Source organism: Polypterus senegalus, chromosome 1 (assembly GCF_016835505.1).
Source record: "Polypterus senegalus isolate Bchr_013 chromosome 1, ASM1683550v1, whole genome shotgun sequence".
NCBI classification, from domain to species: domain Eukaryota; kingdom Metazoa; phylum Chordata; class Cladistia; order Polypteriformes; family Polypteridae; genus Polypterus; species Polypterus senegalus.
The window spans coordinates 38,534,044-38,554,701 of NC_053154.1; the positions used below are offsets into that span (position 1 = coordinate 38,534,044).

General features: G+C 36.2%; 1 protein-coding gene across 2 annotated transcripts in view; it reads right to left on the reverse strand.

The window, feature by feature from the left end:
* LOC120525025 (erythroid membrane-associated protein-like) overlaps nt 1–20,658 on the reverse strand; it is a 103,903-nt gene that overhangs the window by 57,902 nt on the left and 25,343 nt on the right. The window contains exons 5-8 of one of the 2 annotated variants that reach the window (XM_039746963.1): nt 20,472–20,492; nt 15,066–15,137; nt 9,727–9,765; nt 6,674–6,700 (exon numbers count right to left, since the gene is read on the reverse strand). In XM_039746963.1, the coding sequence (XP_039602897.1) occupies nt 6,674–6,700; nt 9,727–9,765; nt 15,066–15,137; nt 20,472–20,492 (159 nt within the window). The remainder of the gene's footprint in view (nt 1–6,673; nt 6,701–9,726; nt 9,766–15,065; nt 15,138–20,471; nt 20,493–20,658) is intronic. The other variant, XM_039746972.1, reaches the window with a different exon arrangement.

The window sequence follows — 20,658 nt, forward strand, 5'->3', positions numbered from 1 at the left end:
TGTTAACATCATTTAAATAATCTATATTGTTAATAATTAAACATGTGAGGACACAGTGTTGCAGCGCTAGCTGGTTCAAGGATTGTTCCTGCCTCATGCTGTATTAATACAGTATCTATCTATCTATCTATCTATCTATCTATCTATCTATCTATCTATCTATCTATTCTAGCTGGGGCTGGCGTGACACTGGAAGGATAGATGGATAGAATAATTAAACATGTATTACAAAGATATTTCAATGTTCCTTAAAAGTTTTGAAGAATCAGCGTTTTTAGCTTACAGATGGCTTAAAATCTATTACAGAGCTGATTATGTGGCGATTGGTTACTTGGAGAAAGAAAAGGAAGCACAGGAATTGGAGGTTAGTATGTTTAAAAGAGACAGTATTGCTGAAATAAATTATTTCATTGAAAGTCATGCACGGCGCAGCAAGCATCTTGCAGGAGGCAGGAACAATCTCTGGACAGGGCGCCAGCTCGTCACTTATCACTATGCCACTGTGCTCCCATATTTAATAACATGCTTTAACTCCTATCATCATGAAAATTATATCAAGTATACATCTCAGTATTTTAATTATTCAGAGAGCTGTAATAGCACAAATGTAATGGATTCTGGGTCCTGTTGGAGGAAGAGAAAGTCCGTTTAAGAAGCAACTAGTGATTCACACAAATTCAGCACATAGAAGAACACATACAAAACAAAGCATTTAATGTGCTACTTTAGTTACAATGGTATCTGAGAAACTAGTAAATTAAACGATCTAAAGATTAAGTTCATGATGTTCTACTTTAATGACAAAATAAGCTACATAATTAAAGTGGAAATTTCGAAATTAAAGTTGGCATTTTGAGCTTTTTTATTACTGTGTCCCTTTTTTTTTTTCTTTTCTCTGTACCATAATAAGTTTTCATATGACACTCAGACAGTGAGCTACAACTCGCCTTTTCATGGCGACTTTGATATCTGACAACTTCTTTTTTATTTCGGGCACTGTGCAACTTTGTGAACTAGAGCTTTTGAGTTTCTCTGACACTATGTCACTCGATCAACTTCATTTTGTTGTTTATACCACTGTTTAAACCAACAAATAGTTGCCTCCACTTGGTATTCGCTGAAATTCTTCTATTTTCCCCGTGCTTTTGCCATTGCCTTTTCACAAAACACTGAACTTAAGGGCTAATACAGTAATCCCTCGCTATATCGCGCTTCGACTTTCGCGGCTTCACTCTATCGCGGATTTTATATGTAAGCATACCTAAATATATAACGCGGATTTTTCACTGCTTTGCGGGTTCTGCGGACAATGGGTCTTTTTACTTCCTGTACATGCTTCCTCAGTTGGTTTGCCCAGTTGATTTCATACAAGGGACACTACTGGCGGATGGCTGAGAAGCTAACCAATCAGAGCACGCAGTTAAGTTCCTGTGTGCTGAATGGCTCAGCGACGGAGAGCTGAATTCGTTTCTGCGGCGTTAACCAGGAAGTCTCGTCTCGCTCATTCAGCATCAAAGTATTTCGCTGTGGAAAGAGTTAACTTTTGTGCTCTTTTGTCTTTATCTTTGTGCATAGTCAAGCCCTTCATTATGGCTCCAAAACGATCTGCTCCTGCTACTGTTTCAGGGGCCATGCCCAAGCGCCAACGGAAGATGTTAACGATTGCCGAAAAGGTAAACGTTTTGGATATGTTGAAGGAAGGGAAAAGCTACACTGCTGTAGGACGCCATTACGGCATCAATGAGGCTATAATTCTTTTTATTTAAAAAGTAGGAAAGTAATATAAGATCTATGGCCGCAGTGTCCTTTTAAACAGGCTACAAAATGAGTTGTAAGTGGATGTAATAAGGCAGTAGTCTGGATGGAATCTGCTTTAAGGATTTGGATTGAAGACTGCCGGATAAACAACAACGGCGGTGCTACACAGTCGCCTGAAGAGGCTCCTTTACAAAAGCTGTAACGCTTTCCTTTGTTGTGCAGTAAAACTAAACTCATCGTTATCGGACAAGTCATCATGTCATTGTTGGTGAGTAACCATAATTAATTTTCTACTTACAGTACTTAGTACATGTACATGTATTTGCCCCTTCCTGATTTAGTGTCACTGTACACACATTTACTGTATACAATTTTTCTTGCATTGGCCCTGTGTGAAAAAGTAATTGTATTTATTGCTGGTGGCCTGTCTATTGTAATGGCTGTAACATATGTGATATCGGAGACACTCGATATCTTTAAAATAATATTTAGGTTTTACTGTATATAAACAGTATGTTTACATACATAATATCAATGAATCTTACCTAATATCTAAGAGAATACAAAGGGTTTATGCTATATAACTGTGCGGGGAATATTTATAAACAGTGTGGGAGAGTTTAAAAGGGCTTAAAATATATAAAAATAACCATACAAACATATAGTTTCTACTTTGTGGATTTTCACCTATCACGGGGGGGTCTGGAACGCAACCCCCGCGATCGAGGAGGGATCACTGTATTGATTTGCATATTCGAAGAGGCGTAATTCTGGGAGGAGTTGGCGTGGGGCAGCAGGCACGTGCATGTGCGTTACTTTTCACGTTGACTGGGATTTATGGAGTTGAAGAACGTGGAAGTTGACGTTCACACAGATTTATGCATCTGGATTTTTTTGTGCGTACGCACATTTCCACTTTTGTCCATATGCCATGTTTTAGTGTGAATTCTACGCACAATGTTATGCATGAGGCCCCTGCTCTTTTGCCGTGCTTTTACTTGCAGTCATACTGCTTGTATTGCTTTCATCTTTGGCTAGGGTGGCCTGTAGACATTGTGGTTCTTGGATGTACAGGTCTGGCAGTAGGATGGTGTTGGACCTTTGAGAGGAACATAACAGGGGAACTTGCCATTTGCTAGCAGCACTCTCCTCCACTTAAAAGCATAGTGGAGCATTGGATAGTGACTTCACTGCTCTAGGAGACTGAGCTGGTCACTGGTATTTGGCATGTTCTTCCCATGTGATTTCCTAAAATAACATGGTGCCACACTGTCGATTGCAGTAAGGTTAAGTGTGGCATACTTTATCATGCCTGCATTTTTATTTCTCTGAAATATCCATGACAAAGTACAAATTTCCTTCTCCAACCTATAGTAAGTAGTGATTCTTTCCGTTATGCCTTCATGTATTTATTGATTAGAAAGGATCGTTTGAAAGCATTCAGACTTTCGAGGACATACTTACTCAATAGAACTCAAAGTTCACTAGTTTACCTTGGCACATGAGGAGTTGCTGGATCAGGTGCAAAGTATTAATGGGTACCCAACTTAGCTCTATGGCTGGGTGGTCACCTGTGCACACATTGAATCAGAGGCCGTTAATTAGTCTGTCCTTATTTTTATTATCTTTTTTCAGCTTTTATATTGTTAATCTTTTTCAAGCACAAAAGTGCAGTCATGAAAACTCATCCTCCAGACCAGCTGTCTAACTGCCATTTCATTATTTCATTGTTGTTGATTGTTCATCATCTTAAACTCAGCTTCTCCAAGTATGAAACCTTTTTGCTTCCTGTAACCATCATTCTTAATAACATCACTATTTCACCATCATTTTCCACACAATACATATAAAATCTGACTCTTCCAAACTTCATATTCCACTCTACTTAATGTTATAGCTCTTGTTCTCTGAAGGCTGGTCAACGGGGTTCTCGTATCAGTATTAGGCTGATGATACACAGCTGTACCTGTCATTCCCCCCTGAGAACAACATGATATCGTCTAGAATCATTGCATGTCTTAATGATATCTCAACCTGGATGAAGGACCACCATCTATAGCTCAACCTGGCAAAAACTGAACTTCTTGTGATCTCAGCCAGCCAGTCTGTTCATCTCCACATCTCCAAACAGCTTGGCTCCCTGTCTCTGATACTTCCTTAATCAGTACACAACCTTGGGGTGGTGATTGATGAGCAGTTATCTTTTTCTGACCACCTTTCTACTGTTACTCATTCATGCAGGTTCATGCTGTACAACATCCGCAAGACCTTATCTGACAGTATATGCAGCACAACCTCTGGTCCAGGCTCTGGTCTTGTCACATCTGGACTACTGCAACTCACTTCTAGCATGTGCTATCAAGCCACTTCAGATGGTCCAGAATGCAGTGGCCCATCTTGTATTGAACAAGCCAAGATGGGTACAAGTCACTTCTCTCTCCAGGTCGCTACATTGGCTCCATGTAGCAGCTTGTATTAAGTTCAGATCCCTGATGCTTGTTTACAGTGTAGTCAATGGGTCAGCACCTGAGAATATGGAGACAGTGGTGAGTAGCAATGTTCCTTCTTGCCTACTTGGGCTTGCCAGGGAACAGTGTCTGGTGATGCTGCCTCTGCATGATAACAAGTCTCAATCTAAACTCTTTTCCTGTGCAGTTCCTAGTTGGTGGAACAAGCTGCCCACCTCTATCTGGTCTGTTGACTCCCTCAATGTATTTAAGAAGCAACTGGAAACCCATCTGTTCTGTGAACGTTTGTCTAATTGATTAAAAAAAAAACCTTTGCTTTGTGATTTTTCATACTGTAGGTTGATTTGTTGTTACATTAAGCTTAATTGCTTTATCGATTGTTAATCTATGATTGTAAATTTATTATTTATTACATCTTTCACTTGTGGCAAACAGCTTTTGTTACTTGCCCTACTACACTTGCTGAACAAACAGGCCGTAGCCTAATGTTATTTGATTATGTTTACCTCTTTTGTAAATTGCTTTGGATAAGCCATACAAATAAATGTAAGTGTATATGTTACTGAAATTTTCCTCTGTTTCTACCTCATCCAGTCTGCCAAAGACAACCTGGTGTATTTTATTCACTTTTCACACACACTACTCCTTTACTCTTCTCTTACCAAAGACTTTCAACAGAGATATACAGTAAATCCATTTCATTACTCTTGTCTAAACCTCATACATTCCATTATAACTCCGCAAGTCACTCCATCCAGTCTCTTGTCTCTTCAAACGTCCCTTCAAGTATTCGTTCTGACCTAACTACTCCTTGCCCTATGCGTTCAGCCTAGATGGAAAAACTGTAAAAGTAGTTTTACATTTTATATGCATTGCTGGAAGATAAGGAGTTTTTAGCAAAATGAAAGAATAGTCAGAGATAATCAGTCATTGTCAGGACATTGAAAATGTGAAAAGAAACATAAGTAAAACAAGAGATGAATGTAGAAGTCAAAATAAGAAAACAGGTATTCATGATCTGATAACTAATAAATGAACACCTTAGCAGGACAAGAGGAATCTCAGAGTTTTGTTTTTTTTTTTTTTACAAAATGATGAGTAAAATGTGTGGCCTTCTGAGATACTGCTGGGAAATAATGTCAAGCAGCCACATCAACCGTATTCACAAAATGAAGTGGTTTTGCATTAATGTTAAAAAATAGTGTAAATTAATAATGTTGAAGAATGAAGAATGTAAATAATAGATATCCTAGCAAACCTATGATACAATACAAAAATAGCAGTATTAAATATAACATTATAACAGTAATGAAATAAGTGGAGTATGGGAAACAAAAAAGACATCTAGAGAAACTTGCTTCTTCACTTTAACTCACACTTCCTCAAAGACCCTCTCCATCCTTGAAGTACTGAAGTGTAAAGGAGTAATTGGTTTGGTATATGCCAGGATCTGTGCCTTCTTATGCCAGACAGTTTAAAAATGTATCCTAATAGCCTGAGCTGTTGCTCCCCTCCTGAAAAACAAGCTTGCTGTAATCTTATAAATTGCTTCGGGTACTCTGGTTTCCACCCACAGTCCAAAGACATGCAGGTTAGGTGCATTGGCGATCGTAAAATTGTCTCTAGTGTGTGCTTGGTGTGTGTGTGTGTACGCTGCGGTGGGCTGGTGCCCTGCCTGGAGTTTGTTTCCTGCCTTGCGCCCTGTTTTGGCTGGGATTGGCTCCAGCAGACCTTAGTGACCCTGTAGTTAGGATACAGCGGGTTGGATAATGGATGGATGTTCTCATCCTGGACACTGTGAACTCTGATCATCCTGCTCATAATTTCAAACATTTATTTTAGAGTGGATTTATTAATCCAATGTAAGGTCTCTGAATCATATTTGTCACATTATTGAAAGAATTTGAGTTATCTCTCAATAGACAGAAATGTGATTATCATTTCACTGTCAGTATGTGGCAACAAAGAGTTTTACTTCAATTCTTAACACATCTGAAAGAGTCATTGGTTACCTCTTCTGCACCAGGAAAGCAGAATGTTTAATACTTTTTAATTTAGCTCTGAGTTTGCTGATGGTGTCAGATTGCAACATGCCAATGGACACTCATTATAGCCAAATGCTCCCAAAGTCAGAGACAGAGAGGCTATGGCAAATTGACAAAGGCTCTTTCCCGTGTCAGATGAAAAAGGGGAGAGTGAGTGGTGATAAAGCCAGTTGGAGGAGAATTTTTTAGATCTCTGAAAACTGAGGCAATTAAAGAAATGGGTAAGCATATGAATCTGAGGACCAGATTTTGGAAGGAAAATGCAGGAGCATATCACGCAAATAGACACTACAGATATTGGCTCATACTTCACAATCCTCTTTCAGTTTTGTCTGAGATCGAGGAATTTTAGCTGATATAGCCTCTCAATACACATGGCTGCAAGACAGAAAGAAATTTTACCTGGACTGTCAACTCTAGTCTTCTCCCCTATAAAGAAGAAAAAAATGAAACATTGGTAATTTATACAGTAACTTTCATATACTGTACTATATATATGATTACAAACCATATGTCATACATTTTTGTGTTTCTTTAAATATAAATACATAATTGGTCCAATCCACCTGTGCAATATACCTAAGTTTTTTTAAACAGAAGAAGTACATTTACTGGGCAAACTATTAGAACCACTATAGTAGTAATGGTTTTGGGCATCTTTTTGCTCTCAGAAGAGGCTCAGTTCTTCATGGCTTGGATTCCACAATATTTTGGATAAATTCCCCTGAGAATCTGGTCCATGTTGACATAATTGCATCACATACTTTCTGCAGATTTGTTAGCTGCATATTCATGCTGTGAATCTCAGGATCTACCTCATCCCAAAGGCACTGAATTCACATTTTGTAGCTGAGAATGTCACTGAAGAAGTCTGAGATGAATTTGCTTTGTGATATGGTCCATTATCATGCTGGAAGTAGTCATCAGAAGATTGTTAAATTGTGGTCTTGAAGGGATGCACATAGTCAGCAGCGATACTCAAATAGGCTGTGGCATTCAAGCGGTGACTGATTGGTATTAATGTGTCCAAAATGTGCACATTAAAATTTCCCACACCATTACACCACCACCACCAACCTGGTGTTCTGACACAAGGCAGATTAGGTACATGGATTCATGCAAATTCTGATACTACTATTTGTGTGATAAAGCAGAAATCAGGATTCATCAGACCAGGCTATGGTTTTCCAGTCTCTGCAAAGTTTTAATGAGTCTGTGGTCACTGCACAGACAGAAGTGAAAGCCAATGCGGTCTTCAGCTGTTGTTGCCAATCTGCCTCAAGGATCAACATGTTTTGTACTCAGAGAAGCTGTACTGCTCACCACATACTGTATGTACAGAGAAGATATATGAGTTACTGTCAGCATTTAAATCTGCAAAACTGGATGATTTTAGTTTTACATGATTCTGGGTAAACACTAGCCACTGTTTCAATGAAAATCCCTGGAAATTAGCAGTTACAGAAATTACACAAACAACAATGCCACGTTCAAAATCACTGAGATAGCATTTTTTTTCTCATTCTGGTGTTTGATCTGAATAATAACTGAATCTCCTAACTTGTATCTGCATTATTTCACATATTGCACTGCTGCCACATGATTCCCTGAATATTTATAATAATTTGTCCAGTAAGTACTGTATATATGCATATAAAATATGACAAAATAATTAAAGTGAATCACATAATGTAAATGCAATTACATTTATGATGTTAAATACTGGAGGACATATGGTTGGAATTTGGTTTGTTACTTGTACAAAAAGGGAGAATATAATCTGTAGAACAAAATTAAGTGCATTCAAATAATATTTAAATTTATAGAAGAATAACTGTACTATTTGTATTGAAATTACACAGAAAGATAAGCAGAACCTAATAAATCCACGATAATTTGAGACATAAATCAGCCAATGTAATTAAATCTTTGCATAGTTTATAATAAAAGAATAACACACTATAATAAGGAAACTTATAAATAAGGCACAACATACATATCAAAACACATTGAACAATTAAATTATAATGAAGTATATAAGTACAAATATAAAGTATATAAATACAAAATATAAAGTGTTCCCAAGACCTAATATACAGTAGTACCAATTTTGACTATCTCTTGCAACAAAACATAACAGCCCCAATCAAGAAAACATTTTAGTTTACAAGTACTGAATAAAAAGTAAAATATCTTTAAAACATGTATAAAAATGAAAAAATAAAGAAATAAAAAATACATAACCATCAGAAAATATATACAACATAAATAAAACAATAGAAATTTAGTCTAATCAGAAAAAACAGTGTGAGTACAATTAAATGACCATTCAGTCCTGGATTTATACAGAATATGAATGTAAAAAGGATTTCATGAAGCCTAACTAGACATCGCATTAAGAAAAACCAAGCACAGTATCACTGGAATCCTGTCTGTTTCACATGTGGTGAAGTTTGGCTGACGCATTTCGAGGAGGAAAAACTTTCTTCAGGGCATGACAAATCAATATTAATCAATGTATAAGGACAGTAGCTCACAGAAGTATATCCATCAATCAACTGACTAAAAATGAAAGCTAACCAATGTAATAAATAATGAAAAAATCTCGACCAAAGGGCATGTACCTATAGCTCGCACAATTAAGACACAACACAGAAGTCAATGACTGTCTGAATGCAAATGAAAGCCAAAGTTATTGAAACCATAATTTCCAAACACTTAGAGAAAGGAACATAAATGAAATAAGAACTATTTCAGGCTATGGAAAAAAACTTTTCTTCGAAGAAGATATTCATCTTCATTCTGTAAAAGTTATTGTAAGTTATTGTGGAGTACAAATGATTTTACAAACAAATGGGTTTCATCCATTACAGAGTTATGGGGAGACAGAACGTATGCCTGTAGCACTGATTGTAAGGTGGCAACAGGGTCACTGTATATTTCAGCAAACACTCAAGCATAATAACCCAACTCGCTCATACCAGGCCAATGGTGAACAAGCGTTTTAGAGGATGTGAAAGATGTGGAAGGGAAACTGGATTAACCAAAAAAAAAAAAAATCAAACTTGACGATCAACCTTTCTGAGATAGAAACTTATACAGAGATTTTTAGATTAGCTGTGCTAACAATGTTGTCACTATTGTATGAGAAAGCAGCTTCATTTCAAATGAATGAACATGTTTTGGACTTCGCAGAAATAAAATTAAAACAAAGTCTAAATATATAGATTTTCTAAATTTCATTTAAAGGCATTATTGTGCTAGAGTTGTTAGTGCTACTGTACCACAGCCCCTTTTGAATGGGCTGAGATCTATCTATCTATCTATCTATCTATCTATCTATCTATCTATCTATCTATCTATCTATCTATCACACAGTAAGTATGAAAAGCAAGAAAAACAAAACTTCTCTAGCAGTAGTATAGTTTCCTATTAACAGTCAAAAATAAGCTTACCTTGTTTACTTTGACATTCTCTACACAGCAGGTATATAACTACAGAAAAAAGAAATAGTTTATGCTTCATTAGTTATCATTTTTCATCTTTGATTTTTAAAACATGAATTTTCCATTTGAAATATCCCAATTTACATGGACCAAAAAACAGCGTTTTGAAACTCTATTAAAATATCTTTATATTCGCTTCGCTCGCCAACCCTATATCCCCCAGCCTGCGCTACATGCCAGCCACTTCTCATCTCTGCCGCTTGTGTTTTGAAGAGGGGGGTCAAACGCATGCCAAGGAGAAGTGGTCACTCCTCCAAAACCCCCTCTTAAACAGTGATACAATGGGAAACAAATACAGGTTTTTTTTTTAACTCCTCTTTGCTTGATCAGCTGCTGGCTTGCTGCTGCTGCCATGCCTTGTGATCTGCATCTCGCATGGGGCTTTGAACATTTAAAAGCCTGTACAGCAGCTGTCTTACTCTTTATCTTTTATTTCCGGCCACAGGTGTGGTTAAATCTCTTGGCACAAAGTCTTGTCTTGCAGGACGTGAGTTCTTGATATTTTTTAGTTTATAATTTAAAAATGGAATAAGAATCTGAAAATCTAACAACATCACATTAAAGTTTTAAAATAAGCCCGATTTAAAGCATGAAGAAAAAACGTGATATAAAAATGTCATATAAAATCGTTGCACTTTTTCTGTGAAAAGTAAATTTCTAATATGAAGTTGAACTGAAAAATAGTATTCTTTAAGAAAATGTAACACGTGTTGATTGACAGAAGGACTAACATAATAACACAGTGTTCAGTAGATGTGAGGGGAAAAATTGATACCATGTAGAATTGAAGCATTTCTTATAAGATTTTATTAATACTCAGCTGATAAATACTAAGATTTTGAATTATCCAATGTCATTCATAATAAATGATACAAAAATGAAGATGATCTTCAAAGATCTATTGTATGCCATTTAATTGTTCTTTTAGGGCTTATAGTGGTCTTCCTGGGAACTGCTGGAATTAAAAGCATGTTTACTCTTTACCCTAATAGATCTACACTTGTTCAGAAATGTAACAGAGGTTTTTTGTTAGCTATGGTGAAGATACAGTAAAGATATAAGAAAAACTGTGAACATGTATTATTAAGAATTCTTATTACTGAAATAGCTCATGGTAATTGCGTTGCAAATATAATATGGGATATTTTAGCTATAATGTACATTTTATAAAAATGCTAAGTAAATTAAAACATTATGAATGGATGGTGAAGATTTGCCCTTTGGGTGAGTTGGTGTCAGACAGAAATGGATGGCACTGGCTGAAAACAAATGTCAGCAATACTTTTAACAAGAGGGAGCGATAGCATAGATTGCATAGTGATAGTGGTGATGCACCTCATCATGCCTTTTCAGCTGTTAAAGGGAGTACACCTTTAAGTGGAGTGTATGGCAAGAAAGGGAAGTGAATAGGAGAACCAACACAGAAGAAACAGTAAAGACAAAGAAGGTATGAAAGAAGGTTGAAACACCACTTAGACAAATGGAGAAGTGCACATTGTACTGGCTCTACACTCTCCATGGAAGAAGTTGCTCTTCACATTAAAATTCATTAAGTGGAACTTTACAGCCCTTTAAAGTACAGTAAGACACCTATAGAATTCCTAAGAAAACCTGGCCCTTTAAGGCTACAATAACCCTGGGGTGCAGTGGACTAACAGGCTGCCAAAAACCTGTAAGTCATAGTGGTGGCTAGAGTTTATAGACCCATACTTGATCATGGAATTATGAGACAAGTGCAAAGTGTCAATGGAGGGAGGAAGGGGACTGGGTTTGACTTCTGAGAGAGCTGGAGACAGCTTAGGCAGTGCTCAATATTTCTACACCCAGGCCCAGAAAGACAACAGAGTTTTGGTGCAATTACTGGATTTGTTCTTGGCGTTCTCTCATTAGTGGATGCCACATTAAAATAACTTCAAGTCAGAGGGATGTCAATTTCTACAATCGTATTTGCTGATCCTGACATACTGAAGATGTCAGATTACATGACTCTGTACAGCAGGGGATGAAAAATGACTCATCTTATTGATGACTACTTATCAATTTAAAATTTTCAAAGAATCTGGAGTATTCAATATTCAGATAGCCAATAATATTCTGCCTGATAGTGCCAGTGCTTCTATAAATGCTTTCCAGGTATGGCAAGTTTTTTTGTTTGGTGATTCTATCATGGCATGACAAAATGAGACATCAAACAGACAATACCCCCATTCTGTTTGGTGATCCAAAACATCTGCTGTGTTCCTTTACTTGTGACTAAATTGTATGCTTTGTACTTCTAGATGAGGGCACATTGCTTGCAGTGTTGTATAGTAATTACGCAAAAATACTTTCTTACTGTGCTTGAGTATGTTTTGAGAATATTTGTTGCTTTACTTTTACTTCACTACTTTTTTAAACACAAATGACTGCTTTTACTGTAATATATTTTGCTAGATCCTGCCTGCGTGGAATGTGCATGTTCTCTCCACGTCTCTGTGGGTTTCCTATGGGTCCTCTGGTTTCCTCCCACAGTCTAAATACATGTAGGTTAGGTGGATTGATCCTACTAAATTGACCCTAACTGGGTGGTGTGTGCATGTTTGTGAGTATTTCCCCTGCAATGGACTGGAATCTTGTCTAGGGAATTGTTCCTAGTTGCGTCCTAAGCTGGCTGGGATAGGCTCCATCCCAACACGCTGCATCCCCCTGCAACCTTTCTTAGTATTATGTGGGCTTAGAAAATGGTATGGTATGGTATGGTTCGGTACGGTATGATATGGTATGTTATGGTATTTTGCTAAACACATTGGTTACTGGACTATTAAACCATAAAATAACGGGGCTACTCAAATACACACAATATTTTATTCAGTCATCTAAAATACAGACTTCCCCCTCTTTAGGAAAATTAACATATATAAAGAATCTGAAACAATTTTCCAGTGCACGCCAGTGGCTCCAAGCAGTCATTCCAAGAACGATAACTGGCAGTAACAGTGCAAAATTCACAACTGGTATGCCAGTTTGAAAAGATAAGTTTTGAGGGTAGTTTTAAAATGTGTTATTGTATTGAACTGACGAATATGAGAGGGAACAGAATTCCCGAGTTGAGGAGCACTAGGAGAGACGCTCAAGCTCCCATAGCGCAGATTTTGATGTGTGATACAGAAAGTAGAGCTGCAGATGAGGATCTGAGTGAGCGAGACGAGTGTCAGTCTGTAGGAGATCAGTGAGGTTGTGGAGAGCTTTAAATGTTAACAGCGGTATTTAGTATTGTATTCTGTAGTTAACATGGAGCCAGTGAAGTTGAGAGAGAATCGGTGTAGTATGTTCAGTGGATTTAGAACAGCAGGTTATTATCCTGAGAGCAGAATTTTGAATAAATTGTAAGCGATGGATACGTTTTTGTGGGATGACAGATAGAATAGCATTACAGTAATCTATATGTGATGTGACTCGGGCATTAACCAATACTTTAGTACTGTGTTGTGTAAGAACAGGACGAAGTCTAGAAATGTTTCAGAGATGGAAGAAAGCAGTCCGGGAAATGTTACTTATACAGGAGGAATTATTTAATAATAATAATAATTATTATTATTATTTACTAATTGCCATTACAGTATTAGTGTATAAATGGATATAAATAATTGCATGTAAACAATTCGCCAAAATCTGTTGTATGTAAACGATACTGTTTAAAGCGTTATTGTTTTTTCATCAGAAAACCCAGTTTCCACGTCTACCTGTATTAGTTTAAATGGCACTTTTACCACTCGCAATAGGGCGGACGCGCTGACTTATCGTGTCGACTGGGCCACACAGTGAATGCGGCGTCTATCTATATATGTCTATGTTTTCCGTAGCCTGCTACAGGAAGGTACTCTCTCGACCAATGGCATTGGTTTCGCTCCTTGCTATTTTCGTTATACTGCGACGGTGGTTTCCTAAGCCTTTGTTATACTGAATTCCTTTCTCACAATTTTCCATTCCTATTCTTACACCGTCCTATGCTACGGCGGGCTTCGGCTAGTTAAAAATATTTGTTGCTGTTTTTGAGTACTATACCTTTGTAGGTATACTTCTTAGTAGGGAAGTCTACTGTAGTATGAATATGTTTTCTCCTTTAACAAGATGCTTTATGCTTCATAAATAATAGTTTTTTTGTCCCACACATTTTGGTCATTTTGTTTTTCTTTATTTAATTTCAAATATTTTTGAAAATGACAATTGGTTATACAGTATATGTTTATTGTTAAAAATGGTAAACTTGTCAAGGGCAAAAGACCTTGCCAAATAGGCTTCAGAAAAACAAATAATTGTAAAGTTTCATTAGTGATATGATTATTATAAATATTCTATTCTGCAGCACTTTATTTCTAAAAAAGAAATGCCTAAAGTTTAAAATAATATACACTAAAACAAACAAAGCTAAAAGCTGCAAAAAGGAATTTCACTATTCATTTCAAAATTAGAAATATCTGGGGTCAGGAATTAAGGATTAAGTTTTTTTTTTGTTTTTTTTTTACAATTAGTTGTCTGTATAAGAAAATGCACTGCTTCTAAAATCTGTTAAAAGATACACTTAAACTTTTGTTTTCTCATAGGAAAAAGGCAATCATTTGTGCACAACTGTTCTTGTTGGTGTTAACAGGAGTAAAGGTGACTACTGACACTGAAACAGCTGCGTAATGATACTCCATGATAAAGTTTAAGTGGAGTGTACAGTATGTGTGTTTACTTTAGCTTTCATAACATTATGGGAAAGAATGGGTTTGATATGAAACTTGGTTTTTGTACGCCTTGTCACTTGAAAATTACGCACTCAGACAGCAGGGATATAATTTCATTTTTTTATGTTTGTCAGAAAAGGTAATAAACTAAACTGTATCATTAAATAATCCACAGTACTTCCTATACCACAAAACATAATTATTACAATATTAACAGCAAAATATGCAGTAATATTATATATTATTGTGATTTTCCTGGCCATTTCTGCTGCTGCTGCCTGGGTTCAAATCAGAATCAGAATGTTTCACTTTATCGGCCAGGTACACTAATGCATACTCAGAATTTGTCTTGATAACACACACCTAACTGCTGTCTTGCAGAGGTCAGACATTTTTATGGTGGCAGGTGGGTTTCCCATATCTCAAAATGTGCAAGTTAAGCTATTGTGACGCAGCCAGGAAAGGGTCTTCCCCCAAGTTGTCTTGTAGTGAAGAAAACAGATGCAACAAGTGAATGTGTTTATGCATGCAGAATTAGTAATGACAATTGTTATGAAATGCACATTAAAAGCAACTTACATATAAGAAGACAAATTAAAGCCATCACAAATGCACAAACGAATAACCTTTCAGCAGTGTTCAATGAACCATCTGTAAAGAAAGATTAAACACACTTAATATTCAAGTCAAATATCTGAAACACAAAAAATAAGTTAAGGGCCATTTTTTGACTATTAGTAAACAGGAAGCCTTAACAAACTGAAAGATGAATTAATATCACTCATGAATTTTGATTGTTGTGTCTTTGCGTGGCATAGAATATTTCATATTGGACTTTTTGAAATGCTTGCATTCTCAGTCTGTGTTCAGATTAGAAGAGCAATCACAGCAGGTAGACTTTTTTAGAATTCTTGTCAGCCTCAGAGATAAAGTCCTCTGACAGCTTGGCTAATGCACAACCCAATGAGTCTTAAAAAGCAGAAAAGGCTACAGACAGGTCATCTTCTTCAGCACAATAGTAAGACTGACTGATGGTCAATGGAATCTGCTTTTGTAAAGGCTCTGATTCTTATGTGAAGCTGGAAATGTATCAACTGGTAAATTCTGCTATTTTTCATTTATTTACTTATTTTTCTTCTATTACGAGAATCTACCCCATGTGACGACTAGAACTGTTGTGTTATTAGAGGTTTGAATGCTGTTTAGTGCATCGTTTTCAGGCAATCCTGGCAAGACAAGAAATATTAAATACTTCACAAGGCAAGAAATATTGTACAGACTTGCAGAGAAAGGACGCATTAAACGATTTTACAGGTAAGCCCAATGTCTTTGCTTCAGAAGGTTTCTTTACTTAAAGTGGGTCCCAACTGATTTCCAATGTTTTGGTCTCAGAAAACAGCACCAAAATAATAAATATTCATCTATTAGCTCTTACCCTGGTCTAACTAGTGCACCTCATGATACCCTCCCATGCTGTGCTCCACTGTTTGCGGGCAAGCAACTCTATTTTTAAGGTACTTTCCTACAATTCTCTAAGCAGTTCACGGACATATCACACTATGAATAAATCCAAATGTGTAACAGTGAAGCAATTCAAGTGTCTAAGTTATGGCAGTCAATAACATTAAACTGGTGACGCAAACTGTGAATGCAGAAGCGTATTGGTCTTAGGTCACAATGATGACTGAATGGCAGCTAGTAACCAATTGGTTAAGAAGTAAAACCATTTATTAGTCCTCTGTGGAGGAATCAATTGATACAAAATCATTTGTTGGATGGAAGGATGGCAAAAGTTTATTGCTGACATATGTTTGGTCTATTGTAACGGCATTTTTTGGGTATGCCATCTCATAAAATTCCTGTGTGGGTAAAATTGTAGCTCCAAAGATAAATTAGGCCATGTTAACCACCAGTTGAAAGTCCTTCCAGTATGCTTCAAAGTGTTTATCACACCAGGCAGAGATGCAGCTACTCAGTATCCTCCTCATGATGCATCGGCAGAAATTATAAAGGTTAAGGTAACAGATTGACTTTTCTTTCCCTTCTTAAAATTTAAAATTTGTGAATTTCCCCTTGGGATTAATAAAGTATCTATCTATCTATCTATCTATCTATCTATCTATCTATCTATCTATCTATCTATCTATCTATCTATCTATCTATCTATCTATCTATCTATCTATCTATCTTAAAAAGAAGACAGCCGTCTTAACAACCTAGTCAGACCAGCTGACAGACCATAAGATGTAATGAAATTGTCTCTGTAGCATCTTGTGGTTACTGTAGAAGAAGCTGAAGACTTAGTCATGTCATAGTGTGGTCCCTAGAAAGTCATGTCCATATTTTGCAGTTTTCTTTCTTCATTCTACAGGATTTTATGGTAATATATCTTTTTCTCTCTTAAGAAAAAAACAGGTGTAAAAACACATTTGAGTAAATAAAACTAAAACCAAAAACATCCATTATATCTCAGATTTTTCAAATCCATTTATCAAGAGCAGGGTGTGGGAAAACTGGGGACTATCTCAGCAAGGAATAGGTACAAGGCAGAGACACTCCCTGAACAGGATATTTTATAACAATATACTTTTTATGAAAAATTCTTTTTAATCCAAAACGCACAAAATTCTGAAATGTCACTTGTTCATAATCTAAAATATAACACGGTAGCAATATTACATTCCATCAATGCATCGATTAGTTTCCTTTTTTTACTGCACATGGCCAACAAAAATCAAAGGCAAAAACACTGAGCGCACAAAAGCACAACAAATGAACACAAAAATTCTGTGAAATAAACAAGACCATAATGGATACCAATTGACCTGACAGCAGTCCTTCACCCAGTCTGCATATACTGGAACTGTGCACAAACACATAAAAACTAGAACAAAGACAAATCAGTTACATTGGTTTGACGAGCTGTGGTACCTTTGCATTTTATTCAAATAATACACCAGTCTTCCTGAAAGTATTGAAATTAAGAGATCTTTAGTTTTCCAAACAAGCATTTCTTTGGTTTGCAGTGGAGCAAAACTGATATTCAGGCATCTCTTGAAGATGTACGTTTTTATCTCTTAGTCATCTATGGTTTTGTTACACTTAATTTTCACTTTCCATTACACTACCTTAATATTGAGCTTCTTGTGCACTACATAAACAATATTATTTTCTTTCCTCTCTATTATAAAAAGAAATCTTGGAAGGAGACGAGACGTGATTTTCTCGGAGAGATACTTATATGTCCTGCGAGACGAGTCCACACCCAGGATCGTAAATAAAAGGACAAAGAGTAGAAGACAAAATAGAACATCGTAAAGAATTCAAAAATGTTGGCGCAGTACACATGCAGAGCAGGTTAGAGATAATGGAAGTTCGAAAATTCGAAAGTCTCAAAAAACTTTAAGTCGGAGACATATAGATCATCTAATTTGTGTTGCCAGCAAGAATTGAAAGGTTCCAAAAACGTTGGTGCAGTATGAAGTCCCGTGAGATGGAGACTTTTAACAAGAGATTCTTTCAAGTCACGCCCTACTTACAACTATTTTCAAACAAGACCATGGTCATCTAACCTCAGTCGTATGAATGCTTTTGTCAGACACACTTCCTGCGCTCTCAGCTCTTATAAATTTTAGCAGGAAAATAATTTATTACATTCAAGATGACACGTCAATGACTAAGTGAAGAAGAAAGAGCATAGACACACATTCGAAAATGTCGTTTTATTTATTAGAGAGAAAGAAACGATATTCACTCACAGGCAGTTATATGTCCAAACACGAATCAAAATTCAATGCGATCTTGAAGAAAAGTTAATTCCAAATATTGTTTTTACTAAAGTTTTAAAGTAAAAGAGAAAATAATGCATATGTAACAATTCCCATGAAAATAACAATCACTTAAAATTGTATATCCGGTTAACCAAACCTGGGGGTGGGCGAGTGAAGCGAGCAGTCTTTTTAATTTTGTACTTACAGAATCAGAATCACTTTTATTCATAGTACTTAAAGTTTAGGAATTTAACTTGGTAGCTTTGGAGCTGTTTATAACAGAAAACAGCATCACATACAAATAACATAAATGGCATAAGTTAAACAACATATATTATAAACAGCTGCACAATAGTACTATTATAAAGGGGATATCCAAACGATGTACAACTTAAAACGTATGTGTGTATAGAGCAGGGGTCCTGGAGGGCCGCAGTAGCTACAGGTTTTCATTCCAGCCAGTGTCCTAATTAGAACTCAGTCCTTGCTAATAATGAAAGTTGGTGTTTAAATCCCAGAGTGTTTGAGGTAGTTGTGTCCAAACATTTGAAGGATTCCCTATGTTAACTGTCAAGGGAGAGGTTGTAGCTGTTTCTTGTGAAAGAAAATTGCCATTCCCACTGGTTTGGTGGTATTGAGTACCAGGTTATCAAGGCCTTATTTTTTATTTTAACCACTAAAATATATTGTAATGTACAAAATTATATATTAGTTTTTATAAGTTACAATGCATAAAGAAATTAGTTTAGTACATTAATAATACTCATATTTCAAATGGATACTTTTTATTACGTACAGCTTTGACTCTCTTGAATCAGAAATTTCACAGTTTTGGCAGCAATCACAATGTCTTTGTCCTTATCCTGGGCACTGTGACCTCTTATCAATGTGGTCATCATTTCAAACAGTTCTTGTTTTAGAGTGGACACTAGAAATTTATTAATCCAATGTAAGGTTTTTGGCATACTACTCAAAGAATTTCAGTTGTCTCTCAATAAAGAAATGTGATTGTCATTTCACTCTCAATATTTGGTAATACAGTGGGATGCAAAAGTTTGGGCAACCTTGTTAATAGTCATTATTTTCCTGTATAAATCTTTGGTTGTTATGATAAAAAATGTCAGTTAAATATATCATATAGGAGACACACACAGTGATATTTGAGAAGTGAAATGAAGTTTATTGGATTTACAGAAAGTGTGCAATAATTGTTCAATCAAAATCAGGCAGGTGCATAAATTTGGGCACCGTTGTCATTTTATTGATTCCAAAACTTTTAGAACTCATTATTGGAACTCAAATTGGCTTGGTAAGCTCAGTGACCCCTGACCTACATACACAGGTGAATCCTATAATGAGAAAGAGTATTTAAGGGGGTCAATTGTAAGTTTCCCTCCTCCTTTAATGTTCTCTGAAGAGTAGCAACATGGGGGTCACAAAACAACTCTCAAATGACCTGAAGACAAAGATTGTTCACCATCATGGTTTAGGGGAAGGATACAGAAAGCTGTCCCAGAGATTTAAGCTGTCTGTTTCCACAGTTAGGAACATAGTAATTTCTGCAAAAGGCGGATCTACTAAATATTGATTTCATTTCTTTTTTGTGGTGCCCAAATTTATGCACCTGCCTGATTTTGTTTGAACAATTATTAATTCATTATAATAATTAAATATTATTATAACTTCATTTCACTTCTCAAATATCACTGTGTGTGTCTCCTATATGATATATTTAACTGACATTTTTTATCGTAACAACCAACGATTTATACAGGAAAATAATGACTATTAACAAGGTTGCCCAAACTTTTGCATCCCACTGTAAGTAGTTTTACTTCAATTCTTAATAATCTGAAAGACTCAATGGCTTTTCTTACCTGTAACTCTTTTGCACCAGGAAAGCAGAATGCTTAGATACTTTTGTAATCAAGCTATGGAAAGGTGACAAATCATCACCCATCATCATAAGAAGGAAAGTGAGTGGTGGTAAAGCCAGTTGGAGGAGAGTTTTCAGATTAGGCAATGACAAAATTTGGTAAGCATATGTGTCTTTGGACAAGATGCTGGAAGGAAAATGCAGGACCATATCACACAAATAAACACTAGAGGTATTTGCTTATATTTCACAATCCTCTATCAGTTTGTCATAGATCAAGGAAGTGCTGCTGATATAACCTCTCAATACACATGATTGCAAGGTAGTAAGAAATTTTACCTGAAACTTTAGGGTCCCTTCCTATAATGAAGAAACAAATAAAAAATTGATTAGATATACAGTATATTTTCAGATAATGATTACAAACCATATGTTATAATTATGTATTGCTTTAAGTATAAATACATAAGGGATCCATTCCATCTGTGCAATATACCATAAGCATTTTGAAACAGAAGAAGTACTT